This window comes from Balearica regulorum, chromosome 1 (genome assembly GCF_011004875.1).
Source record: "Balearica regulorum gibbericeps isolate bBalReg1 chromosome 1, bBalReg1.pri, whole genome shotgun sequence".
Classification (NCBI taxonomy): domain Eukaryota; kingdom Metazoa; phylum Chordata; class Aves; order Gruiformes; family Gruidae; genus Balearica; species Balearica regulorum.
Window position 1 is genome coordinate 107,987,936 of NC_046184.1, and position 23,987 is coordinate 108,011,922.

General features: G+C 41.5%; 1 protein-coding gene across 2 annotated transcripts in view; it reads right to left on the minus strand.

Annotated features, from left to right (window-relative positions):
* The window catches only part of SAMSN1 (SAM domain, SH3 domain and nuclear localization signals 1), a 95,867-nt gene that overhangs the window by 17,828 nt on the left and 54,052 nt on the right, over positions 1–23,987 (minus strand). The window contains exons 1-2 of one of the 2 annotated variants that reach the window (XM_075769783.1): positions 21,128–21,303; positions 541–612 (exon numbers count right to left, since the gene is read on the minus strand). In XM_075769783.1, the coding sequence (XP_075625898.1) occupies positions 541–612; positions 21,128–21,184 (129 nt within the window). In that variant the 5' untranslated portion in view covers positions 21,185–21,303. Of the gene's footprint in view, positions 1–540; positions 613–21,127; positions 21,304–23,987 lie in introns of those variants that run through there. The other variant, XM_075769773.1, reaches the window with a different exon arrangement.

Sequence of the window (23,987 nt, forward strand, 5' to 3'; positions counted from 1 at the left end):
AAATGGAATTCAGTGTAGTGGAATAGGAATTACAGGCAAATATTAAGGAGACCAATGCAGTTAAGATGACAAAAGTTAGTCACAGCCATTTTCCTGGGCAATCCTGTACCTAACCATGTTTGCAGCAGACCACTATATGTGTCAATGACAGAAAGAAAACATACTTTGTGCTAGAAAATGTTGTTTCCAATTGTTTAGTGTCCTTAATCCAAACAAAAATTGAGGGGATTTTTGCAGGGGTCTTGAAAACAAAAATGACACATCTGTGGGTTGCTTACACGTGCTGGTCAGTTTGGGCATGCACCAACCTGAAGTGCACTTTTGTCTTTCTGAAAAATTGTTTCTAATCTTCCCATCAAAGTCCCAAAGTTTAGGTGTGATTCTCTTGTTCGTTCTGGCAAGGACTCAATCACCCAGACAGATCCAGGTACACAAGCAAAGTTCTCACCAGTGTAAATTTTACACAATAGTTTCCCAATGTTTTTGCATAACGTCATGGGAAAGTGAACAGAAGAAAGTAAAACTTTGAGTTATACGGACCTCAGCTGAATCATCTGTCTTTGATATTGCATGATGCCTGAAACGGTCAAAGCTTCCAAAGCTGCTTGTGCGCTGTAAAAAAAGAGAAGACAAACCGTGATCCACTGATGGTGTTTTGTTCTGTTATTAAGACTTAAAACTGTCAAGTCACCTGTTTGTGTTAAAAATTCCTCCCAGATCAGTGGACCATGAACTGCTACATCCAGCTAGAAACAAACTAGGAGGTGGTTATAGGGCAAAAAAATTGTGACTATACAGCCAGAAGCAGAAAAATGAGTAAGAAAAACAATTCTGCTTCAAATACTAATTAGGTAATAGATATGAGTTATTCTACATCAGTTATCAGTATATCAGTGTATCAGTTATACACAGGTATCTATGAGTTACTTCTAGGTAAGATTGCTGTCTATGAGCTTAGAAAAATAGGTGTTTCCATGGAAGGGCATCCATTGCACCTGGAAGTGACTGCCCCAGGGCTGGAAACACAGCCCCACCGTTTTCCATGGGCTGATCCAGACTGCACTGAAACAGAGTGAGGCTCCAGAGCACCTGCAATACATTGATGACATCATTGTGTGGGGCAACACAGTTGTTTTTGAGAAAGGGAAGAAAATAATCCAAATCCTTCTGAAAGCAAAGGATAAAATGAAGTAAGGTCAAGGGACCTGCACAGGAGATGCAGCATTGTCAGATCCCAATGGATGTGATCAACAAAACAGCAGCTATGTCTCCACCAACTAACAAAAAAGAAACACAAGCTTTCTTAGGCATTGTGGGTTTCTGGTGAATGCCTATCCCAAATTACAGTCTGACAGTAAGCCCTTTCTATCAGGTGACCCGGAAGAAGAATGATTTCAAATGGGGCCCTGAGCAACGACAAGCCTTTGAACAATTAAACAGGAAATAGTTCATGCAGTAGCCCTTGGGCCAGTCTGGGCAGGACCAGATGTAAAAAATGTGCTGTACACCGCAGCCGGGGAGAATGGCCCTACCTGGAGTCTCTGGCAGAAAGCACCAGGGGAGACTCGAGGTCGACCCCTGGGGTTTTGGAGTTGGGGATACAGAGGATCTGAGGCCCACTACACTCCAACTGAAGAAGAGACATTGGCAGCATAGGAAGGGGTTGGATCTGCTTTCGGAGTGGTTGGTACTGAAGCACAGCTCCTCCTGGCCCCCTGACTGCCAGTGCTGGGCTGGATGTTCAAAGGGAGGGTCACCTCTACACACCATGCAACTGATGCTACGTGGAGTCAGTGGGTCGCACTGATCAAACAGTGGGCTCGTATAGGAAAGTTCAGCTGCCCAGGAGTCTAGCATGTGATCATGGACTGACCAGAAGGCAAAGATTTCAGAATATCACCAGAGGAGGAGGTGACGCATGCTGAAGAAGCCCCACCATACTGCCAGAAAATGAGAAGCAATATGCCCTCTTCACTGATGGGTCCTGTCGCATCGTGGGACAACATCAGAGAGGAGAAGGTGAATCGAGCCAGTTTACAGAGGTGAAAGCCATCCAGCTGGCTTTAGGCATTGCTGAACGAGAAAAGTGGCCGATGCTCTACCTCTATACTGACTCATGGATGGTGGCAAATGCCCAGCGCAGAGGCAAACCCATCTGGGCTGCCCCAGTGTGGCAAGATATTGCTGCCCAGCTAGAGAACCTAACTGTAGAAGTATGTCACGTAGATGCCCATATATCCAAGACTTGGGCCACTGAAGAACATCTGAACAACCAGCAGGTGGATCAGGCTGCTAAGATTGAAGTGGCTCAGGTGGATCTGGACTGGCAACATAAGGGTGAATTATTTATAGCTTGGTGAGCCCATGACACCACATCAAGGAAGAGATGCAACATATAGATGGGCTCGTGATCGAGCTATTGCACAGGTCATCCATGAATGTGAAACATGCGCTGCAATCAAGCAAGCCAAGTGGTTAAAGCCTCTGTGGTATGGAGGACGATGGCTGAAACATAAATATAGGGAGGCCTGGCAGATTGATTACATCACACTTCCACAAACCCGCCAAAGCAAGCGCTGTGTGGTTACAACAGTGGAAGCCTCCATGAGATGGCTGGAAACATATCCCGTGCCCCATGCCACTGCCCGGAACACTGTCCTGGGCCTTGAAATACAAGTCCTGTGGTGACATGGCACCTCAGAAAGAATTGAGTCAGACAACAGGACTTGTTTCCAAACAAAAACCTCATAGACACCTGGGCCAAAGAACGTGGCAGTGAGTGGCACATTCTCCCATCATGCAGCAGCCTCCAGGAAAATCGAGCAATACAATGGACTGTTAAAGACTACACTGAGAGCAATGGGTGGTGGGACCCTCAAACATTGGGATACACATTTAGCAAAGACCACCTCATTAGTCAATACTAGGGCATCTACCAATTGAGCTGGCCCTGCCCAATCAAAACTATGTACTGTAGAAGGGGATAAAGCCCCCATAGTGCACATAAAGAATATGTTGGGGAAGAAAATCTGGGTTATTCCTACATCAGGCAAAGGCAAACCCATCCATGGGATTGCTTTTGCTCAAGGACCTGGATGCACTTGGTGGGTGATGCAGAAGGATGGGGAAGTCCAATGTGTACCTCAAGGGGATCTGATTTTGGGTGGAATAGCCAATGATTTGAATTGTTTGATGTTAATTGCTATGTAACACTGCATGTCATCACTAGTATGACTGCTATATGCCGTATCACGGGTATTACAGTAAGAATCACCCAGATTAATGAAGAATGAACTTTGATGAAACTGAGTAAGGTGCAGAGGTGATTAAACCAGAACTGGCTTCAGCAAGTGCCCAGCAACTTTCTCAAGACTGATATCTTCAACGCATAGCCCATGAGCATGGGCTGTACCAGATACACCAGCCAGGAGCTCCGGATGCAGCGTGCAACCATCCAGCTCCACCTACCATCTCCCCTGGCCTGAGAAACTGTGATGACAGATGGAGCCCAAGAGTCACGGACACAGTAAAGGAACTCAGTGGACACTCTGTGAACATTTTAGAGATGTTTTACAGGGGTGGTCCATAGACCAAGGGAATGATATCTGTGCATTATATCAAAGGATGGGAAGGGGTTTGTTAATGAGGTTGTGTTGGATAGTGTGGGACCTGAGCATGACATGCATAGTATGGAGTAAGTGGTGGAGAATGTGCTGGTTTTGGCTGAAATAGAGTTAATTTTCTTCATAGTAGCTAGTATGGAGCTGTGTTTTGGATTTGTGCTAAAAACAGTGTTGATAGCACAGGGGTATTTTCGTTCCTGCTGAGCAGTGCTTACACAGAGCCAAGGCCTTTGCTGCTCCTCACACCACCCCACCAGTGAGTGGGCTGGGTGTGCACAAGGAGCTGGGAGGGGACAGAGCCGGGACAGCTGACCCCAACTGACCAAACGGATACTCCATACCATATGACATCATGCTCTGTATATAACTGAGGAAGTTAGCCAGGAGGCAGGATTGCAGCTTGGGAACTAGCTGAGCATTGGTTTCAGGTGGTGAGAAATTGTGCTGTGCATCTGTTGTATATTCTGTTATCATCATCATCATCATCTTCCTTTTCTGTCCTGTTAAACTCTCTTTATCTCAACCCACGAATTTTACTTTATGGGGTTTTTTTCCCCTTTTTGATTCTCTCCTCCATCCCACAGGGGGGGGGGTGGGTGGGGTGGGCGGGGAGGGAGCAAACGGCTGTGTGGTTGTTTTAGCTGCTGGCAGGGTTAAACCACAACACATGAATATTATACAAGCTATAGAGTCGGTTATAGTGATGTCAGTTGTGGCCATTTATACAGTTTATGGTTCTGTACCAACAGGAATCAGCAAGGACTGCTGAGGATTATGAATACGTTTTGTCTAAAATGCATATGTTGCGGAGGGAGTAAATAACAGAATAATCAGGCAGGCCTCATGTTTTTCTTCCCAATCCTCCAGTTTGAAAATCTGATTTTTAAACATAAACAGGTACAATTTTTAAACATAAACAAGTACAATTTTTCCCTATGCCATTTGATTCTCATCCTAAATCCAAAACACAGCACTATACCAGCTGCTAGGAAGAAAATTAACTCTATTCCTGCTGAAACCAAGACACCACTCTTCAGTGTCTTTAAGAGCTTGTTTTTCAGTGTCTTTAAGAGCTTACAGCCATGTAAACTTGTCATCTCCCCCCAGGTTTCTAAAGCACCCATCGTGCCCCCTTCCCCTGGCATCTCCAGCAACCTCCTGTCACTCTCCGTCTGGGAACGCCACAAGCACCAAAAGGGCCTGCAAACTCGTGGCTCTGCTCCACCACTACAGCTGTCCAATCTTCTCCACCAGGTAAGAGTTTTCATGAGGTAGCCTCAGAGGCAACTGAGGTAGATCATCCTTTGGCAACAAAAGAGGAGAACAGGGCTGGTTTAATAGTCGGTCCCATTGCCTGCCTTTGCGTTGCAGACTCAGGGAACACCACCCTTGCTGCGTTCATCCTCCAGTTCCCCACCCAGACGGCAGGGTTAGTAACACTGCGGGAGTGCCGTCCTCTGGAAAGCTGGAAAGCCAAAGACCTGTTTGAGCCGAGACCTAAGTAACGATTTCAGCTGCTGGCAAGTTTCTGAGCGCTGGTATGTCATAGAACCATAGAATGGTTTGGGTTGGAAGGGACCTCAGAGATCACCTAGTTCTACCCGCCCTCACAATGAAGAATTTCTTCCTTATAACTAATCTAAATGGACCCTACCTATTCTGCCCACAGGCACCCAGCTGCTGTTTGCTGCTCTGCCTCCTTACGCTCTCCTCTCCTGGCAGCAGTTAGTCCTCTGCATCAGGCTCCTGATGCCGCACAGGCGGGAGAGGTGGCATTCAGGCTTCACAACCGTCATCTTAGGGAGGAAGTTCATCAAAATGATACCAGCTACGTGGAGCACACACATACCTCCCCTGGGTGTTTCCATCCAAGAAGGACCCCATCTTATTCTGTGCCTGCTCATAAATCACAGGGTTACTAGCCATGTTAGCTCCTTTATCTCTTACACACAGTCACTTTTAAACTAAAAATAGTTTGCAGAGGAAAAAAAATAAATGACAAAAGCTACTGGAAACCATGTGCAACTACTTTGTCTTAAAGTCTCCATCTGAGAAGAAGAAAATCAGCATGATCTGGAACACAATCGAAAATAAAAGCTCCTTGCTGTTTAATTTCCCTATTTTCCCACACTTATTTATTAACCAGCTCCCCCCTCTCCAAAAAAAAAAAAAAAAAAAAGGAAATAAAGAAATTAATGTGAAGATAGCAGTGGGAGAGACCTGAGCACAGTCAGAGGGGAGAGGAAAGTGTACCCACATTTTGGGTCCCTGTTCTAACCACTTCAGCTTAAAAGAAAAAGAAATAACATCATTTTTTCACTATATTTCTGGGCACATCTAACCTGAAAAATATTTCCAGCCAAAGGTTATTTGAAGAAGCTGACCCAGATTTGTGAATATTTTTGGACAGGTAAAATGACATTTACTATTCACTGGGGGGCGGGGGGGGGGAAGGAAAGAAAAGAAAAAAAATCACACAGCTCTCCTCTTAATTGATTGAAATCTTTCAGAAAATCTCTGTTGGCTAAACATTGTGGTTTATTTGTTTGTTTTTATCCTGTGAAATTGAAAAGAACAATTTGGATTGTACACTTTAATTTTATCTAAAATTCCCATAAAGAACCTTGCTATTAAGTAGATGAACAATATCCTGTGACAAGGGGTTAGCTCAATAGTATGATATAAAAACGCAGCCCCAAGGATTATGGTTCTATTAGATGGGATTAACACCTTTCACTGGCTTGTCAACCCAGCCAAATGTGCCCTGCAGCATGGAGCGGGGGGGATAGAAAGAGGGAGGCTGGGATTCACAGCAATATTGGGAAAGTATAAAATAGTCTCACGCGGTGATCTCTAAACATACACTGACCTTTCTGTTGCAGTCAATCACTTCAAGATGTCTAGTAGGAATAACTGTATATTAAAGTGCAGATGTGCTGCAACTACTTTAAAGGGAACAAGAGGAAAAACATTGTTTATTGTTGGTCTTACCTATAAACAGCTTGAGCACAGGGAAATCAGTTATTCTTTTTCGACCCTCGAAACAACCTCATATCCTACATGTGCAGAAGCCTTGGGCTATTTTGTAGTGTACTTCAATGTAGCTTCATCCCTATTAAATATTAATAAGGGTTACAGGATGATTTCCACTATTCCAGATAATGGTCTTGTTGCACTGGAGAGCACTAAATAGGGCTGCTTCAGCAATTCTCTATACTAACTTTTTCCATTAAGTAATCAATAGTTACCACCTTTTAAAAATGTATTCAACCCCATTATACTGATAACGAAAAGCAGATTTAGGAGCTCTGGGCTGCAAGGGGAACAGGACTATTACTTTCAGTAGTGTCAGTCACTGCATTAGTGACAGGGAACACCTACTTTGTGAAGATATGGACAGGCCTTATTTCCAGGTGAAGGGAGGCTTTTAGAGTAAATGTAAAACTACTAGGAGAAAATATGCTATTGACTTTTGATACTAGGATTCAGCATCCTATAAAGGTAAGTGATTTTTTCTGGCTGGACTCATGCAAGAGCTACCAATGGATACATTAAGCAAATATGAATTTGCTCAGTAAAATCTAATGGAGGGACGTTCAGGCAAGAAACACTCCTATTTTCCCACACAAGGACCGATCAAATAATTTCTACGAATCAATGCATTAACTTTCATCCCTTCAGTATACCAAATTAGCATAATAGAAAATATCAAAGATATTTTTCAGTATCTTAAATTCTTCTTCCATCTTTTCCTATATCTTCAGTTCCCTGAAATCCAGGAACTTTAAATAATAATTTTAAAGGGGTAAGTGCTATGCAATTTCTGTTTATTTTAATTTGAATAGTCTGCAGTTGGTGATCTGGTTTGTCTGTAAATAGCCTATCATTTTCCCCAGAAAATGGTATGGTATACAAATAGAAAAACAACAAGAAAAGGTTCTGCAATCCACATCTTTCTGTTATAAAACATCCTTCCCTTGTAGGGCATATCATAGGAGAAATGAGTTAGTTCTTATGATAAACTAGTCAGAGCTCCTCCATGTCTAAAGACAACCTTTGAGCCCAAGCTGACAGCAGTTATCCTGCTAAATGATTGTTATGGTTGATACCCATCTCATATTTTTCTTTGGACAGTTCGCACTGCTCAGGGATCTGTTCCCCTGTTGTGAGAAATTCTGGCCCGTTATGTTTTGCTTCAAGTCCTATTCAAAATAGCTTTCAAGTCCCGCATGACGCAATGGCTTTGTACCGACCCTTTCACACAAGTAAATCTCTTCAAATTCCTCCATCCATTTTCATTTTTAGCTTCCATTCATCCTTAGACAACCCAGACCACGTAAGCTATGTAGGGGCAAACGCAGTCACCGAGTGTAACAAAAAGGGAGCTCAGCATGTCGCCCCATTTCCTCGCCTGCCACAGACACTTGTATTCTTCCCTCTCTGCTCGGAAGAAGCCGCGGCAGCTCCTAAGAGGACGGTCTGTGCTGGCTGCTTTGATCGATGGAGATAAGTGGAGCTCAGGATTTGATTCCTTTCTTCTATTCTCTGATGCTCCTAGTTCCTTCAGAAGGAGGAGACTACTCCGAGAATGAAATTAAGAGTTACCAAAGCAGGGGTGAATATTGCCACTCTGCTAGCTTATCTTCTTGCACAGATAATCAAAGAAATGGTCTCCTATTCTCCCAGAAGGCAAAACAGCAATTTTTTAGCTTTTGGGATGTTCTGTGAAAAAAACCCAACCAAACAACAACAAAACCCCCCTCACTTCTGTGTAAAGAATGAGAATTTGCATACAAGATTCAGTAAGTCTCCAAAGAGTAATACAGAAGTAAAAAAAACGAAGACATTGTGACCTCCCTACCTCGGGGATTTTTTTCTTATTTACACATTAGTTACACATATAGAACTTCTGACCACTAACCAAGCAATTAATATAACTTTATAGCCTGCACGAAACGTGGCCTAAACCTTGTACTTCGCCAGTCAAAAGCAATAAAAAAGATACAGCTTGTTCTTGCTAACTCAAATAGGGCAATCTACTGAAATGGCATTTTTAACTGGCTTAAAAATGACTCTATAAAAGACTGGTTGTTATCATGGTCTGATATTCAGTAACTGCATGGAGCTGGGGAGAGAGGGGAGCAAAGTGGTCTTTGAACAAAAGTGCCACCATGAAGCATCAGAGCAAACATCCTAATTTTAATGACGGAAAATGACTGGAAAAGAAAAGCTGTATAAAATAATGAGTTAATCGTACTTAACACTCCTCCAGGTCAACAAACTTGGCTCTCCAAAGTAAACACTGAGTGGCTTTTTTATCAGCACTGCTATCTGGTACCAGCCTCGGTCTCCCAAGCCTGAACCGATGCTGACACGAAGCACGTAGTTCCTGATAACCCAGCCCTCACGTCAGAGTTTCCACTAGAAACTTGGTTCTCGAGTGCTTTCCAAGGGCACCTCGCGCAGGGCAGGCACCGACGCAGCTGAGGTCAAGGGGAAGCTGCCGTTCATGAAGCTAAACAAGGCCGAGATGGTTTGCGAGGTCTGCGTAAGTCTTCCTTCCACGTGGGAAGTCTGAGCAAAAATGCAATTTCATCTGGCAAAAAATGTGCTGTGTTGATTAAACAAGTTTGTGAGGAACTAAATAAGGAAGCGATTTCAGAAACGTCGATCTTAACACTAAGAAAGTTTTTTGCAACTGAGTGTTGCAAAATGTGCAAGGTGGGGGAGGGATCTGACTCTGCTTCCTTTAAATGCACATTGACCCTGAATTTTGAGCACCATCACCCTGGCCAGTTGCTGCAGAGCGCTCTCAGTTCCTAGTGAGAAAAGTCACTCCGAGTGCTCCTCGGCAGTCTGTCCAATGCTGGGAGTGTGCACACAGGTATTTGCAATAATTATGTAATTAAGACTTTATTATTTATATGACATTTAATTAAAAGTGACTTTCAGTGGCACACAAAACCATGAAAAGAAAATGACTTTAAAAGAAGGTTAAGGATGTGTGACAAACTCAGAGGAGCTATGAAAATGACAGTTAAGGACTTGGCATGATGTGCACATCTACCTCCCTGCTATCCTTTTTTACCCTTCATTTACACATGGGCAGAAACATCGAGGGACAGGCCTTGAAATCCACCTTGTACAGCCCTGTGACTGCAGCAAAGGGGAACGCTGTCTGAGTAAAGGCTGGTTAAACACTGCGTAACCACTGCAGACTTTGATCTTTAACATCTTAAATACCAACATCTTTCCTCTCCTCAAACTTTCTCCTCTCCGAACCAGACGAATTCACAGACGAATCCTCGTATTTTCAAAACGAATCACCTTGCTTCAATTAAAGTCCTTTCCCTGCTTACTTATACAGCACAATTTTATTAACGCTGTGTGTTATCTAGGTCCCGACCTTGCAGGGTTCAGCTGGATTTCTCGTGCGAGAGAAATTACTCACATGCGTGTTTGCAGGCTTTAAGCGAAGACGAAAATACCTACGCGCAAAGGTGAGCTGAGAAGGATGTAGCCCCCAAGGGCTCAGTTTTAAAGGGACCCCATGCCTGTCCAGCGCACACGGAGTGGGGCAGCCGCCGTCCTTCCCCGGAGGAGGTGGGAACGCGACTACCATGAATGCTCCCACGCCAGAGCAGAAGTGGCTCTAAGGAGCCTACGGCCTCGCCGTGCTATGCATAGACCGCACGCAGAATAGCGCAGGGAGAGGCAGCGTGTCCGAGGGCTTTGCTGTTCCTTTCGGCCAGCCTGAGAAGGGGCCACAGCTGCTGGCTGCAGCACGCTCGCCTGCCCACCCCGGAGCAGAGCAGCAGGGGATAGGCGGAAAATACTCCTGCCTGGTGTGGCAGTGGTTTTGGTCAGAGCCTCTGCGACTCAGCCGTTGTACCACAGCCATACCAGATCCTTTACAGAGGTTATTTTGATAGCAGCGAGAGCCTCCTTGCCTATATTATGCTTCGTTCGTGCGTGACGTGGAGCTGGTCCTGCTCCCGGGGAGTCACCGAGAATGAAAGGCAGCTTCTGCATTCCTTGCTAGGGAGAGGCATGTTTTCAGTGGAAGGTGTTCCTTCAAATGGCCTTCCAGAGGGAAACGAGATTAAAAAATAACCTCTAAGTCACGGTTAAATCTGACCGTCCCAAAAGCTCGTTTGATTTTTCTGAAGGGTAAGCAAACTTTAGAAAACCCTCATACAAGTTTTACTGCTGTCCTGCAGTCTTATCCTTGACAACAGGTAATGACCAACAATCAGCTAATTCTAAGAAACTTGGGGGAGGGGGAAGAAAGAGAGTTAGTTTTTATTACTTTTAAATGAGTGTTTGATACATCATGTTGGTTCCCCTGATTAATGTTCACAGCAAACTCAGCCATTGGAGTTGTAATGTTTCTGCAAGCTTCCCTACAGCAAAGCTTAGCCATTAATTCAGTGGCATATGTCAGCTCAGCAGAGCAAGGTCACTCTTCTCTTTCAAGGGGAACCTTTTTAGAAATAATAAAACTGACAGAAAGTTCTTTTTTGCATGCTTTATGTCACCTGAGGTTGAGTGCTGCAGTTAATATCACAGAGCTTATAAACATTCCCATCTTCAGCAGTCTCCAACCCCACTGGGCTCTTGGAACCACAACTTTTTTTTTTTTTTTTTTTTTTAAAGTAATATAGTGACAGCTTTATGCGGGGCAGATATACAGTATGTAATCCTAAATGAGTAAAAAATGAGTAAAAAATGAACAAATCTTTTCTTAGGCTTTTTAGAGGAGAAATTTTGGAAGGCACTAAGAGACTGCTGATACTGCAGTATGCATTTAGGATGTTAGTCCTTAGAGAAAAAGATGTAGGATTAGGGACTTTGTCTCCATGGATGCTTGCACCTTTGGCTAAAAGGAAGGAAATTTTAAAATGGTACTGGTCGACCTTGTTTACATTTCACTGTTAACTGATACTGCAGGTTGGAAATCTGTAGAGGCATGCAATGTAAAGAGAACAAAAAGTTAATTGATCTATTTATGGAATAATTTTGAACTTGTAAGTAAATAAAGGTGTGTTGGTCATCTGGTATGATAACTAATTGTGACTGGAACTTATTTATCGGGATACAAATATTAGTGAACATGATAAACTAACTAGCTGAAGAATAAGATCCAAACAATAGGCCAGTTTTTTCCCCCTCATTATCTCCCTTCAGACATCCTGACTACACTTGATTAATGAATCTATAGTGAGATTAGCTGAAATTGCCATAATGGAGATGCACTACAGTAGGGAAGCAAAAATCAGTGCAGTATCAGTCATCAGTCACTGTGAATTTTAGCGTTTCACCAAATCTATATGTCCATTTATGTACATTATTTTTATCTTGGAAAACAAACAAACAAACAAGCAAACAAAAAAAAGACTATACTCATTACATTGGGTTAACTTTTGACTCCTTTACAACGATGACCAGTGTCACCATTTTTTCCCCCTTCATGTATCCTCCCTTGTCAGAAGGCTGAGTTCCGATGTTGGCTTATTGCCATCCACAGGCCAAAGTTATCCTTATTGTGTAATTGAAGAAAGCACACATGGCACTTCATTGCAGCCTTGCAGGCTTCAAAAACTGGACATACTTGCACAACACATGCCTGGGAATCTAAAATACGCTCCTTGGAAATTTGAACCCATAAAATAAATTCAATAAGCTTTTGGTTTTGGACCAGTATCGAAGCTGAAAGAAGGTTTCCAACTCAGGGTTTCCTCGTGATTTAGCACTGTGTAAGAATACTTCTTAGTGCAGAAGTTAGTTATAATGTGTTAAATTTTAAGTTTTCTTTGTAGCATAAGGTCTATAATTGCAATCCCAGGAAAAAATATCTAGTCGTCTGAAGACAAGATAGCATCCTGATTCTGTTGAGGTCACTTATACCAGCAAGGAATGAACACCATCAACAGCTCACTGCGGGTACTGGGCACAGCAAGTGGTACTTGTCTAGTATGGGCACATCAATTCCCCTCTCTCCGTTCGATTATCTCTGTGGCATGGGGTTATTGCGATCACAGCTCAGTGGAAAACTACAGTTTCATCTCATGAAAAACAAATGTACCAGATGCTTGGAAGTGTGTTTTCATTCTCACACATGACAAAACCAAGACTGAGCTTTTCACCCCTCCCCTGCTCCCACTACCTCTGTGAAAACCACGCATAGCTGAGAGACACTCACCAATGAGATGGTGCTACCAAGGCATAGACAGCAGGGAAGGCTTTGAGGTGTGCTTTGAACCCCAACTTCAAGGCCATACTCCAAGTTCTACTCAAATCTGGCCTATCGCTGCAAAGGGGAGTGTGCCAGTTATAAGGTTTTAAGCTTTCGTGAGTGAGTAGGAACATGTTGCCTCCTCCCATTCCTTCAGATACTAACTAAAATCCCAAACACATAGTTTTCAAACATTTTACCACAATTACCATGAGACATTAATCAAGCAAATATAAGCTCCATAATAGGGACAGGAATAAAATCATGGAAACACCCCAATAGACAATATCAGGAGAGCCTTGCCATGTACTTGCGATTACAGCTGAATGCCTGCTTTACCATCATCAGTCATTTCATGCACCCTGTACACAGGCTCTGAGCTGGTCATCTATCAGTGAACCATGTCCCCTTTCCAGCTCTGTGAAGCAGTTTTTGGGCTTAACATCTGATCTTAAAAAAGGAGGCAGACAGACAGAAGGATAAGAGAGAAACAGCACAGCTGCAGTGAGTGAAAGCAATTCATGAGCAGTAAAGCTCAGAATCCGCTTTGTACAGGTGAAGGCAGCAGAGAGTCAAGCTGTGTGAGCTCATTCAGCTGTCTCAGCCACTTTCTCATCTTCACACATCTGCTTTTGGCTGTGCTGTTGCTTAGTGAAGCCAATTTCTTTATCTCATGGCTGCAGGCTGTCAGTGACAAAGCTCCATCTCTATCTCAAACATAATGGTAGAGGTAAGACATGAAACTGCACCATAGCTTTTCCATGTTTCCTGGTTGAACAGCACTCCTCTAGTGCTCTTCTCCCTGAAGAAGCCATGAGAAACATTGCAGAAAAACCTAAAGACAAGTTCTCAGGTTTTCCAGTAGCCTCATGTCTCACTTGCCTTTCAACATACCTGAAAGAACAGCAAACCTAGCACACCTTCTGAATGAGGTCAGCATGACCAAGCAGAGGAACTTACAACTTCCTACAGTTCTCAAGGAAGTAACCATTCAGCATCCCAGGGAAATCAAGTACAGGAGTGTGAGGTTACTTGGTTGTTCATGTGAAGATGATAAAAGAGATGAAGACGTAAAAGGGTAGGAAAGGGACTAAAAGTCTATCCAGAAGACGTAATGGTGCAAAACAGCAGGTGAATCACTAGATCTTCCCAGAGAAAGCTTGTCAGCCTCAGTGCTGGGTGATGGTTAGAGATGACAGACCCTTTTCTGTTGACATTCAGCTTACCAGAAAGATGCCAGTAGATGTTACGACTGGCAATTAAGCAGCCTGGAGACTGTGTACAGGTAAAGTCATTATCCAGCTTTCTGTGTATCCATGGAATAAATCAAAGAGGTATGGGGAAAAAAGTTGCAGTACAGTATATAATACATATAGTCAAAGCAGCAGCTTCCTTGAAGCAGTAAAAAATCTTCAAACTTTTCCCTAGGCTGGAATTTCAGTCTTAAGTTTGGGAAGAAGAAAAAAAAAGTAGGAACATGCTCTTGGGTGCACTGTAAGTGGAATAAGATATAAAAAGCTAGAAAGGTAAGAGCAAGCAGGTATACAGGAGAGAAAAAGTAGGTGGTCATTCATCTTGCTGTGGAATATCAACAAACGTACAACACACCTTCATCCGATGCATGATTCCGTTAGGATGGTTTAAAGGATGTATGACTTGCTAAATATTCGGAGTATATATAAACTGTAGCCTGGTGCCTAGCAGCAAAATGTCTAGCAAAAACACTGACATTGCTAATTTGTGGAAGAGAGAATAACTGTTTCTAACAACTGAAGTAACTCTGCTGTCTCTGTTGCAAGCTTTCAGAAGACAAGGTTAAGAGATATTGTGATTACAGAGGCCTGGAAGACTTCCTTTTCCTTCTCTGGAGCGGGTGTTGCCAGGGGTTTCTGCCCACACATCAAGGGATTGATTCTTCTGGCTGAAGTGTTTGTAGCCACCCACAAGTTGCTTCTACAAGTTGGCCAGTGATGGGTTTATAACAGCTTCAGTCCGCATTTATGCTATGACACAGATTACTAGAAGAGCTTTGAAACCTACAGAAAATGTAGGCCACATCCTCTGCCTGTCCTGCACTGTTTTTTCCCAGCAATGACAGATATCCTGGCCAATGTTTAATTTGGGGTTCTTTGAGTTTCCTAGACACACAATATCGAAGTAAGTCAACTGCTCTATAAAGCTAGTTAAAGAATTAGAAGGCAATTAAAGCTGATTTATGTCACCTTGGTAGTCATGCTACAGTATTTATCAAAGAGTACAGTTACAAATTATGTGGTTGATAGCCTGCTTTCTAAAAATGGCTGGAGAAGGTGGTTCAGAAATATTTCTTGAAATGTTCTTGCTTGCTTAGGAAAACAAAGAAAGAACCGAACTGGATTTGTTACTCTAAGCAAAATGAATATTAATGTGAAAATATTCCCTTTGGGAAATTTGCTTTCATTTGTTTTAAAATATTCTGCTATTAAGAACTTAAGCCTGGCTAGTGAAGGAAAACCAAGACAGGAAAGAAATAAGAAATTACGTGAATTTTGTGCAAAGTTGATGAAAATTTTAAAGGTGCTGTAGTCAAAGGAACACAAAAAAGAGGCCAGGACTGGACCTGGCCACAGATGGCATTTTTTTCTTTTGGCTAGTCAAGAGTCGTGTGAGACCTCAGTGAGCCTGTGTGTTGATCTGGGCATCAAAATGTGGAGTCTGGTCATCCTAATCAGCCTTGTGGCAAGTGGTAGGAGAGAGACAGCTATTCTTTCCCCACAAATACTCTAGACCCTTACTTTCTGCTGAGAAAACAAAATTCCTCAAATTTCAAGACCTTACTAGAAGAGACAGAAAACAACTTTCTGAAACTGCTGTTGGAAAAAAAATTAAAAATTGGCTGATGATCAAGAAGCAAGATTATAATATAAATGAAGAAAAAATACCAGAGGTAAGAGGAGTAGTAATATGTAAAGCCTTCCACGCAGACAAGAAAAATAACCCAAGGTTAACTCTAACCTTGTTCTAGATTTTTATGAAGCCTGAGGGAGACAGGAAACACCTTCTGAAGTGTCGCTTCCAATTCCTTTTTTCCCCATCTACACATACATGGTTATTACAAGTATCATTTTTTCTTTCTCTGAACCCTCCCTGATAAAGGCCCACAGGTATTTCTACTATAAACCAGGTTCTTAAAACTACTTCCTAGATGTTGTCATCCGTTTCTGCTTATTTAACAGAGTTCAAATGGATTTTGACAAACAGTCTTTCTTCAAGAGGCAATGCAGTAAAGACCTTTAATGACAGAACTATGTGTCATCTTTGCCTATAAGCATAAATTTGCACAGCGGGCAGTACGGTGAAAACAGCTTATCATCAACTCATCACCTCTCATCATTGTTAGAATTAAATGCAAATGGAAACGAACATCTCTTCAGTCATGGTTGTGAAAATTAGCATCTGTGACATTAGCAGTGGCTCATTTATTATGCACTCAAAATTTCAGGGGGAAAGAAAAGAATTTTTTCAGAACTCTACCAGTCTCTACCTTTGAAATAAAATTAAAACCCTCAGCTTTCCCCACTCCAGGATAAATCCTAGTTAATATTCATTAACACTGAACAATCTCTTCACTGCAGATCTTGTCCTACAGAAGATCTAATTATGTCTTGAATTATTCTTGGAGTTTGGGTTTGCTGTACCTGTTTTCTATTTTCTATTTTCTTTTCGTTAATAAGTATTCCCTGTTAAAGAGTCACAAGCCACTGTCTAAGAAAAAAGCAGCACCAAAAATCTTGCTTATAGCATCTGTCTGCACTACAGGCTCCAAACACTTAGGCAAGCGATAAACTTTACTCAGATGACAAATCCCATTGAAATCAATGGGATCAAAGCTAATTTATTCATTTAAGTGTTTTCAGAATCAGGACCAGGCCTTCAGTAAAGAATATATAAAAAGGGTAAAACCCGGCCTCAAGTCTATGGCAAAAATGTGCATTGATTTCTGTGGAGGCAGGGTTTCATTTAAAGCTTATAAAAAGGAAAATAATTAGTATGAAATAGTACTAGGGAACACAGTTGCACATTAAAATGTTTCCTCCCATTGGATTTGCCACTATTTTCTCATAACCCTGAAAACAAATAATAGTTTATCATCTAAGTAAGCGAATATTGATTTAATTAGAAGCTTGGACACATTTTTGCCTAAACAAAATGCACAGGCATTGACCCTGAATTGTCTTACACACCAGAAGTAAGCTGAGTTTCAAGCACCAAGCACATTTGGAAGCAGAATAAGGAAACAAAAACGTCTGAAACCTTTAGCATAAACATAGATCAACTGTCACGTAGAATAATGACACAAGACTTCCTTCAGTCAAGCCAGAAAAAAATGGCACAAAGTCGTCTTTGCTTCATCTTGAAGTAAAGCCAAGAATCATCAGGCAGTTCTCAAGTTTGCTGTGTCCATAGGAATTTGAGAGAGAGAGAAAGGAATAGGCTCTGCCCAGCACATTACATCCTGCGAAGTGGGCAAGACAATGCAGGGACGTTTTACACATTATTCGCCCCTTCCGTTGTCATTTGCACCTGGTCAGATGTGTAAAGCCGTGCAAAGTGGAACGCAGAGCAGCTGCGAGATGCTTTAATGGTGTTTTATTTGTATGCTGCCACTGTAGGGTGCTGCCTGAAGCATATACAAAAGAGAAGACTAGATCTTGTATCATTTCTTAGAATGTTTCTTACCATCCTTCTAAATCTGCTTCATGCCACTCCCAGATACACTGACATTTGGCCTAACGTCATAAGGGCCAAAGAGGCTAAAACCCAGGTGATTTTAGGGGTCTGTCTTTCATCCTCTAAGTCAACTGCCCTCCTCCTCTCCAGCTCTCTAAGGGGTGGTGGGGCAGACTGCACAAACTTATAGCTGAAACACATCTGGTAAAAACATCCTTCCCCCTACTTGCTACAGTACTTTCCTGCTCTGCAGCTAAAACTCGAGCAATGCAGGATACACATGCTTTCCCTGCAGTGAGCTGACGGAGCCGAGACTGACTCCGGCCATCAGCGTGACCGTGAACCTCAGGGCTAGGTGCAAGACTCTGTTTATCTTCACCTGCCCACAAATAATACTGCAGCTCCGAAGAGCTACACCGTATAAACCCAGCCATGTCTCGTCTGACGGAAGAGAAAGGGGAGCAGGTGAGGGCTGACAGGAAGCCCTGAGAGAGCTCTCTCTTGGTGGACGCTCTGATGAGCACAGGCTCTGTTGTGATAGCAAGTCATTTCAGGTCCTGGACAGACAGATAGGTTAGATTAGGCAGGCTTGAAAGAGAGAGCTTAGCTCTTTACTTTGTTGAATTTCTTCAATATTAAGCAGGGTATTTTTAAGCCTTAGGACTTCTCCTTTATAGTTCAGCTACCTGAGTCCTCAGCTGATGTACAAGTTAAAAATGTACAGTCCCACGGCAGTACGTGCAGCTACAATGATAAACATTGGCAAAGGATCAGAATCCTTCCAGTATCTCTTTTAAAAACACTTCTTTCACATTTCTCTCCCAATTTTCTCTGGGATGACACCAGGTGTAGATTTTTTTTTTTCCCTAACAATGACTGTTTATTTATATAGTTTACATACAATGCATTCAGTAGTTATATGCATATCCATGCATATACAAAAGCTGCCAGATAAGCAAAGAATCTATTAGTATGACTGCAGCACTACAAAAATCCTGCTCTATGACCACAGAAACCGCAACACTGCTATTTCATGGTATAGTATCAACCTTTTCATAGCAGACATTGAGAGCATTAAGATACTACTTTTTGTCTATGTAGCGCCTAATGCGTCTGCAGAAGTCCCTTCCTTAAGCACAACGGTAATTAATAAATAAAGTAAAGGTAATGCATTGCACATAGAGAACTGGCAGGTAGATACTGAAAATCTGTGTTACTCCTGCATTGGTCATTGACTAGCCCACCACTACTAGAGGCTTTATACAGGGACAGCAAATTGTCATGAGAAGGGTTTTAACACCAGCCTTGCATGGTATTCCTTCATCTTTATCAAAAGGCATAACTGGATGCTGATATTCTTCACATTAGAAAGTAATAAACTCCAAAGGATTAAAAAGAAAAACTTGGTGAAACACTTGAATTAATGAACAGAAGTTCACACAATTGTGACAAAGACAACTGGTCACTGTGGTTAAGATTCAGTTACCTAAAGAGATCTTCCTGGTGTCCTCTTTGAGGGCCTAAGGTACCTGATTTTTCCTTACCAGTCCAGACCATATGGCTCTCCCACAGGTCTTGTGTCAGTCCCGTGTGGACGTGTTGGAGACACTGGGACATCTAAGCTGCCTAAAGGCAAGGTGAGGTACCCCAAGACCTCCACAGTGACAACGGAGTCCTGCCCTGCGAGCACGAGGAGGTACCAAATGTTGCCTGCTCGTAGGAGGGGCAGCCAGGAAGTGATTTAGGGAAGTCACTTGTGAAATCCTGTGACTTCTGTCGGGAGGTAAGGACTTGCGCCCATGTTACCCAATTCAGAATTAAGCAACTTAAGTATTTGCATTGCTTCTATGGGGCATGTTTCGAAACATGCTACAACAAGCTAAAATTCCTGTTCTGTGCAGCATGGGGTGTCTCCTCCCATGTCCTTTTTGTGAACAGCACATTCAGCAAAGGCATTCTTGTCGTGGAAAGTTTACACAATTCTGTGCAAAAGTGGGACTACAGTAGGTGAAGTGTTTCAAAGTGCACACTACTGAGGCAGAAAGACATCCTGAGCCACTTTGCCAAGACCTTTCCATTTTTTTAAACATTTACAATAAGACAAAGTCAGCGCAGCAAAGTCAGCGGGTTTAACACTCAGTCAAGTGGTTAGACTCTTTTTATCCCTGCTTTACACATATGGTGAATCAAATGATATATATATATATTTGAGAAGTCACAATGCCAGCATTTTAATAGCATGGAGTGCATTCATGAACGAATAACTAACTGTATAGAAAAAAATATTTAAAAATGAAAATCAGACTGTTGTTAAGGAATGTCTTATTCTGGAAGAAAAGAGTGGCTATCGCAAATATGTAAAAGACAGGGAAACAAAGCCCATCCACAGAGTCTCTCATGGTCATTTCTTGCTTAACCTATAGTGTAAATAGATATTAATTATGCTTCTTCCCTGCCATTAAAAACCAGCATGATGATTGACCAGAAGAAAATACATACCATACCAACCAGTGAAATGCTTAAAAAACCATTAAAATCTGTGGGAAAATGGATTCAAATTTTTTTCCAAATCCATGGAAAAAACATTAATTTTCATTGTTAATGAGTCATAGTCTAAAACTGCAAGTGCAATACACAAAAGCCAATGCTGTGTAAAACCAGAAGACATTCCTGCTGGAGCAGTGCCTGCAATAATCTTTTAGGACCCAGAAGTCACTAAGTGAGGTATATTCCCAAATGATGAGAAGATGGGTCTGTAAACTAGGAGACACTGAGATACCGAGAGCAGAGATATGCTAAAAGGCTTTTCTAATCTCTTAAATTTTCAGCACTGATAAATTGAGGTACAAATGGATCCTGAAGCACTCAGGTCTAGCAGTAGCCATTTCTCTTCAGGCTTCCAATGCACTTGCAGAGGTCATTTAGCACCCAGTCCAGGGACTGAAAATAAATTTCTAGGACAGGACACATCCTTACGCATCTTGCAAAACTCTCACTTTCTTTTGTGCAATTCCAGATTGTAGAAAGTGTCTAGTGTAGCACATTATCAATTTATCCAGAGTATTTCTTTCAAGCTGAAAGTATAATCATTCCTAGAAAAGTGAAGATGACAAACACTGACTGCCAAGTACCCTCTCCTCCTTTGGTTATGGTGATGCAAAAGGAAATTTATTAAAATAAGGAGCAAATTCAACAGCTTTTCTAATTCTTCACTGATTCTCACACTCTTACATGGGACATCATCAGTTTATCATAGATGAAAGAGAAGGAGGGGATTTTTGTGAGCCCCTCTGTTAAAAGACTGATGCAGAGCATGTAACAATAGACAAAGTCCAGTACCGGCACTCTTTAGCAGCTTCACAATGATGATTGCTTGAATTGGATCATTACTTTTATAAAGTGAGTATATATACAAATAGATTCCTGAGATTATGGCACTGAGACACTTACAAGCACATCATGAAATCCTGAAGCTAGGATTTAAAAGGAAATCCTCCTTTTAAAAATTGTTAAGAATTCCTGTTATCAATCATTGACAGTAAAGATTAAACATTCTTACCTTTGGCTTTTGACTTTTCTCCTTATCAGACACGTTAGATGGTTTTCTCTTCAACATTTTTAATTCACGTTTATCCAGCCGATGTGCAACTGCTACTACCTTGCAACCAAACTAAGTACAACAAAGCGTACTACACAAGCATACACAGGTTACTCAGTTCCTTATTCTATCAGGATGTGACTTCACGCAGCTGGTCTGCAGCACGGGTGAGCCTTCCGAAACTTGGTTTGGGGAGGGAGGGAGGAAACAGGGGAGGAAGTGACAGGGAAAAGAAAGACAGAGGTGCACTAAGGAGATGAGCTGAAAATGAGGACATGGTTCAGAGTGAGAAATGCTTTAAAACTTATCATCTCCTTCTGTGTCACCATCAGGCCTCAGTAAGACTTTGGACAGCCTCAAGAAAATCGTCCTCTTGTCCTCTCTCATTTTTCCCCACTCAGCCTTGTGGCACTAACTGCACCCTTCGTTTCAACCTGTGCTGGGACTTGTGTGTGAAGAAGGTGTGCTGCTGTTCAGAGGACCAAGGGATATCAACGCCCAGCAGATTTGCACTGCACTGTGGTATATGGTCTAGCTGGTCCCTAACACCTCCCTTTTTCTCTTAGCTCTACAGTAATGCAATAAAAGCAATGAAATTAAAGGTCACTGTTGGGTAGAGAAGGGATGCTTTCTAAAGACATCTTTCTATTTTACATGGTGGAATAAATTTTGCCATTCATCACAGAATTTGTACTGCCTGAAACAGCACTTTCCAGTCCTCCATTGATTTGGTGACGAAGTCACAGGGAGGAAAAGCAAGCCTAACAGAAGGCTTACAACGAGGAGACAGAAGAGAATGACAAAGGTCCTCTTGAAAAACAGCCTAGAGGCTAAATCAAAGTGAAGGTGTTAAGATAGCTTTGAATTTCTGCTTCACTTTGCTTGATATTATTTGCCAAAGTCAAACAAACACAAGTCTTGAGTATCCTAAGTAAAACTTATTTGTTGTGAATCATAGGCCACAAAACCTGAAACCATGAAAAATTCCCAACTTGTTGCTGAAAGATGGAGGCAAATTCTCAATTTCAAACCCCACACTCTTGGGTCGCCCACAGAGTTTAAATTAAATCTTAATTTAACATTACTAAAATTTTAAAAGAAATGTATGTCTAAGTAAGCCGCAAGAAAAAGCTTCAAGACTAAGTGTCAAGAAAAAACTTTGGGGTGTTTTTTTTTCAAAATTTTGTTAACATTTTTTGATTTTTTTTTTTCCCAAGCCAACTTTTACTCATAAGTTTTGCATAGATAAAAGCTCTTTTAAAAAAGCAAGTCACTGTGGAGGTCTCTTGCACCAAATAAAAATTCAGAAGCCCTTGTGAATCCAAATACTCAGTGTACAGACCTTTCTTTCTCTATGCCATTCTTTTAATATTAGATCTGGCAGAACTCAAATTTCAACGAAAGCTAGAACAAGAAACCATCCAAATTGAAAACCAAAAGAACTGATGGTTGAAAGCCAGAAAGAAAAGCACAAGTCTTCTTATTTCTTAGAATTGCCTTTCCCGGTCCCATAAACACTTTTACCTTTTTGAAGCAGGCATGAAGAGACAATGTTAGATGGGCAAGTAGTCTCTTGGCTGAATTGCTCTCTTCTTCCTCTGTCATATGAATACTGCAGGGAGGGATAAGACACTGCTCATCAGATGAATTCCCATTTCAGTTTGCTATTTGGACTTCTATTTAAATGTTTAAGAAAAGTTTTGGAGGCCTTCTTGGATTCTGATGGTTGGGCAACTGAATGGTCTGAGACTGACTGTTGAAAGAATAGTTATTATATGCTAATGGTATAATGAGTTTTTCCTTTCCAGACCTTCTAAGAACAAGGTTAGTAAGAAGGGGAGGAGGAACTGGGGCTAAGGTACCAAAATTCTGCCAGATATAATGCAAGACTGTTTTCTAGGTTATTGGATTGCAGTGGAGGACATGTTGAACCTCAACCCATTAACCAAGATGTTTCATTTCACATTTTAATCAGAACTACACTCATCTAGAACAGAGTTGAATTTATTATTGTTATTACTAATAATAACATATCAGAGTTCATAATCATTGTTATTAATAATAATTATTATTTAATTAATAATAATTATGAGTCTGAGATACATATTTTTTCTATATCTGATAACACCACCCGATATGTTCATTTAAGTTTCTAACCATAAGTAGGTTTTACCATGGATATTTAATCAGCCTTAGTAATTCAGTAGGGCCATAACTTGTTATAAAAGCTGTATGTATGTTTGATAGTAATTAAACCCGATTATTTATCTACATAGATGTACCTTGCAGTATATTGTTTTTCTTTTTAATCTGCTCCAAACGTGAGGATTAAATCAGACTCTGCTGATCATTAGACTGTGATTTCCTGTCTCAGGCCACTGTTAAAATCTTCATGATTAATAAAATGGGAACTCATCTGAAGAGTAATATATGAGCTTCCTTTCCATAGAATATTTATTGTTAAACAGGAAGAAAGAGGCCATTTCAAGAGATATAGTACCCACCCATATCTATTTCCTTTCCTCATCCACATAGCAGAAAAATTATAGCAGCTTGAAAGCTGACCTGATTATGTTCTTGCCCTTGGAAGGTTGACCCACACTAGTTTTAAAAAGTAACAAAGTGAAGAAAATCAAACATATATAATATTAAGTTCATTTAATTTAGTTAACCAATACATTTAGAAATGAACTCTTTTGAATTAAAAATTAATAATACGCTTGGTGCTTATATCCTCTGTATTTGAAGCTAATTTTTCAAAGGGGAATGAGTATCCATGCAAAATTACTTATTTTTTTTCTGTTGGACTTGACTGCAGGTA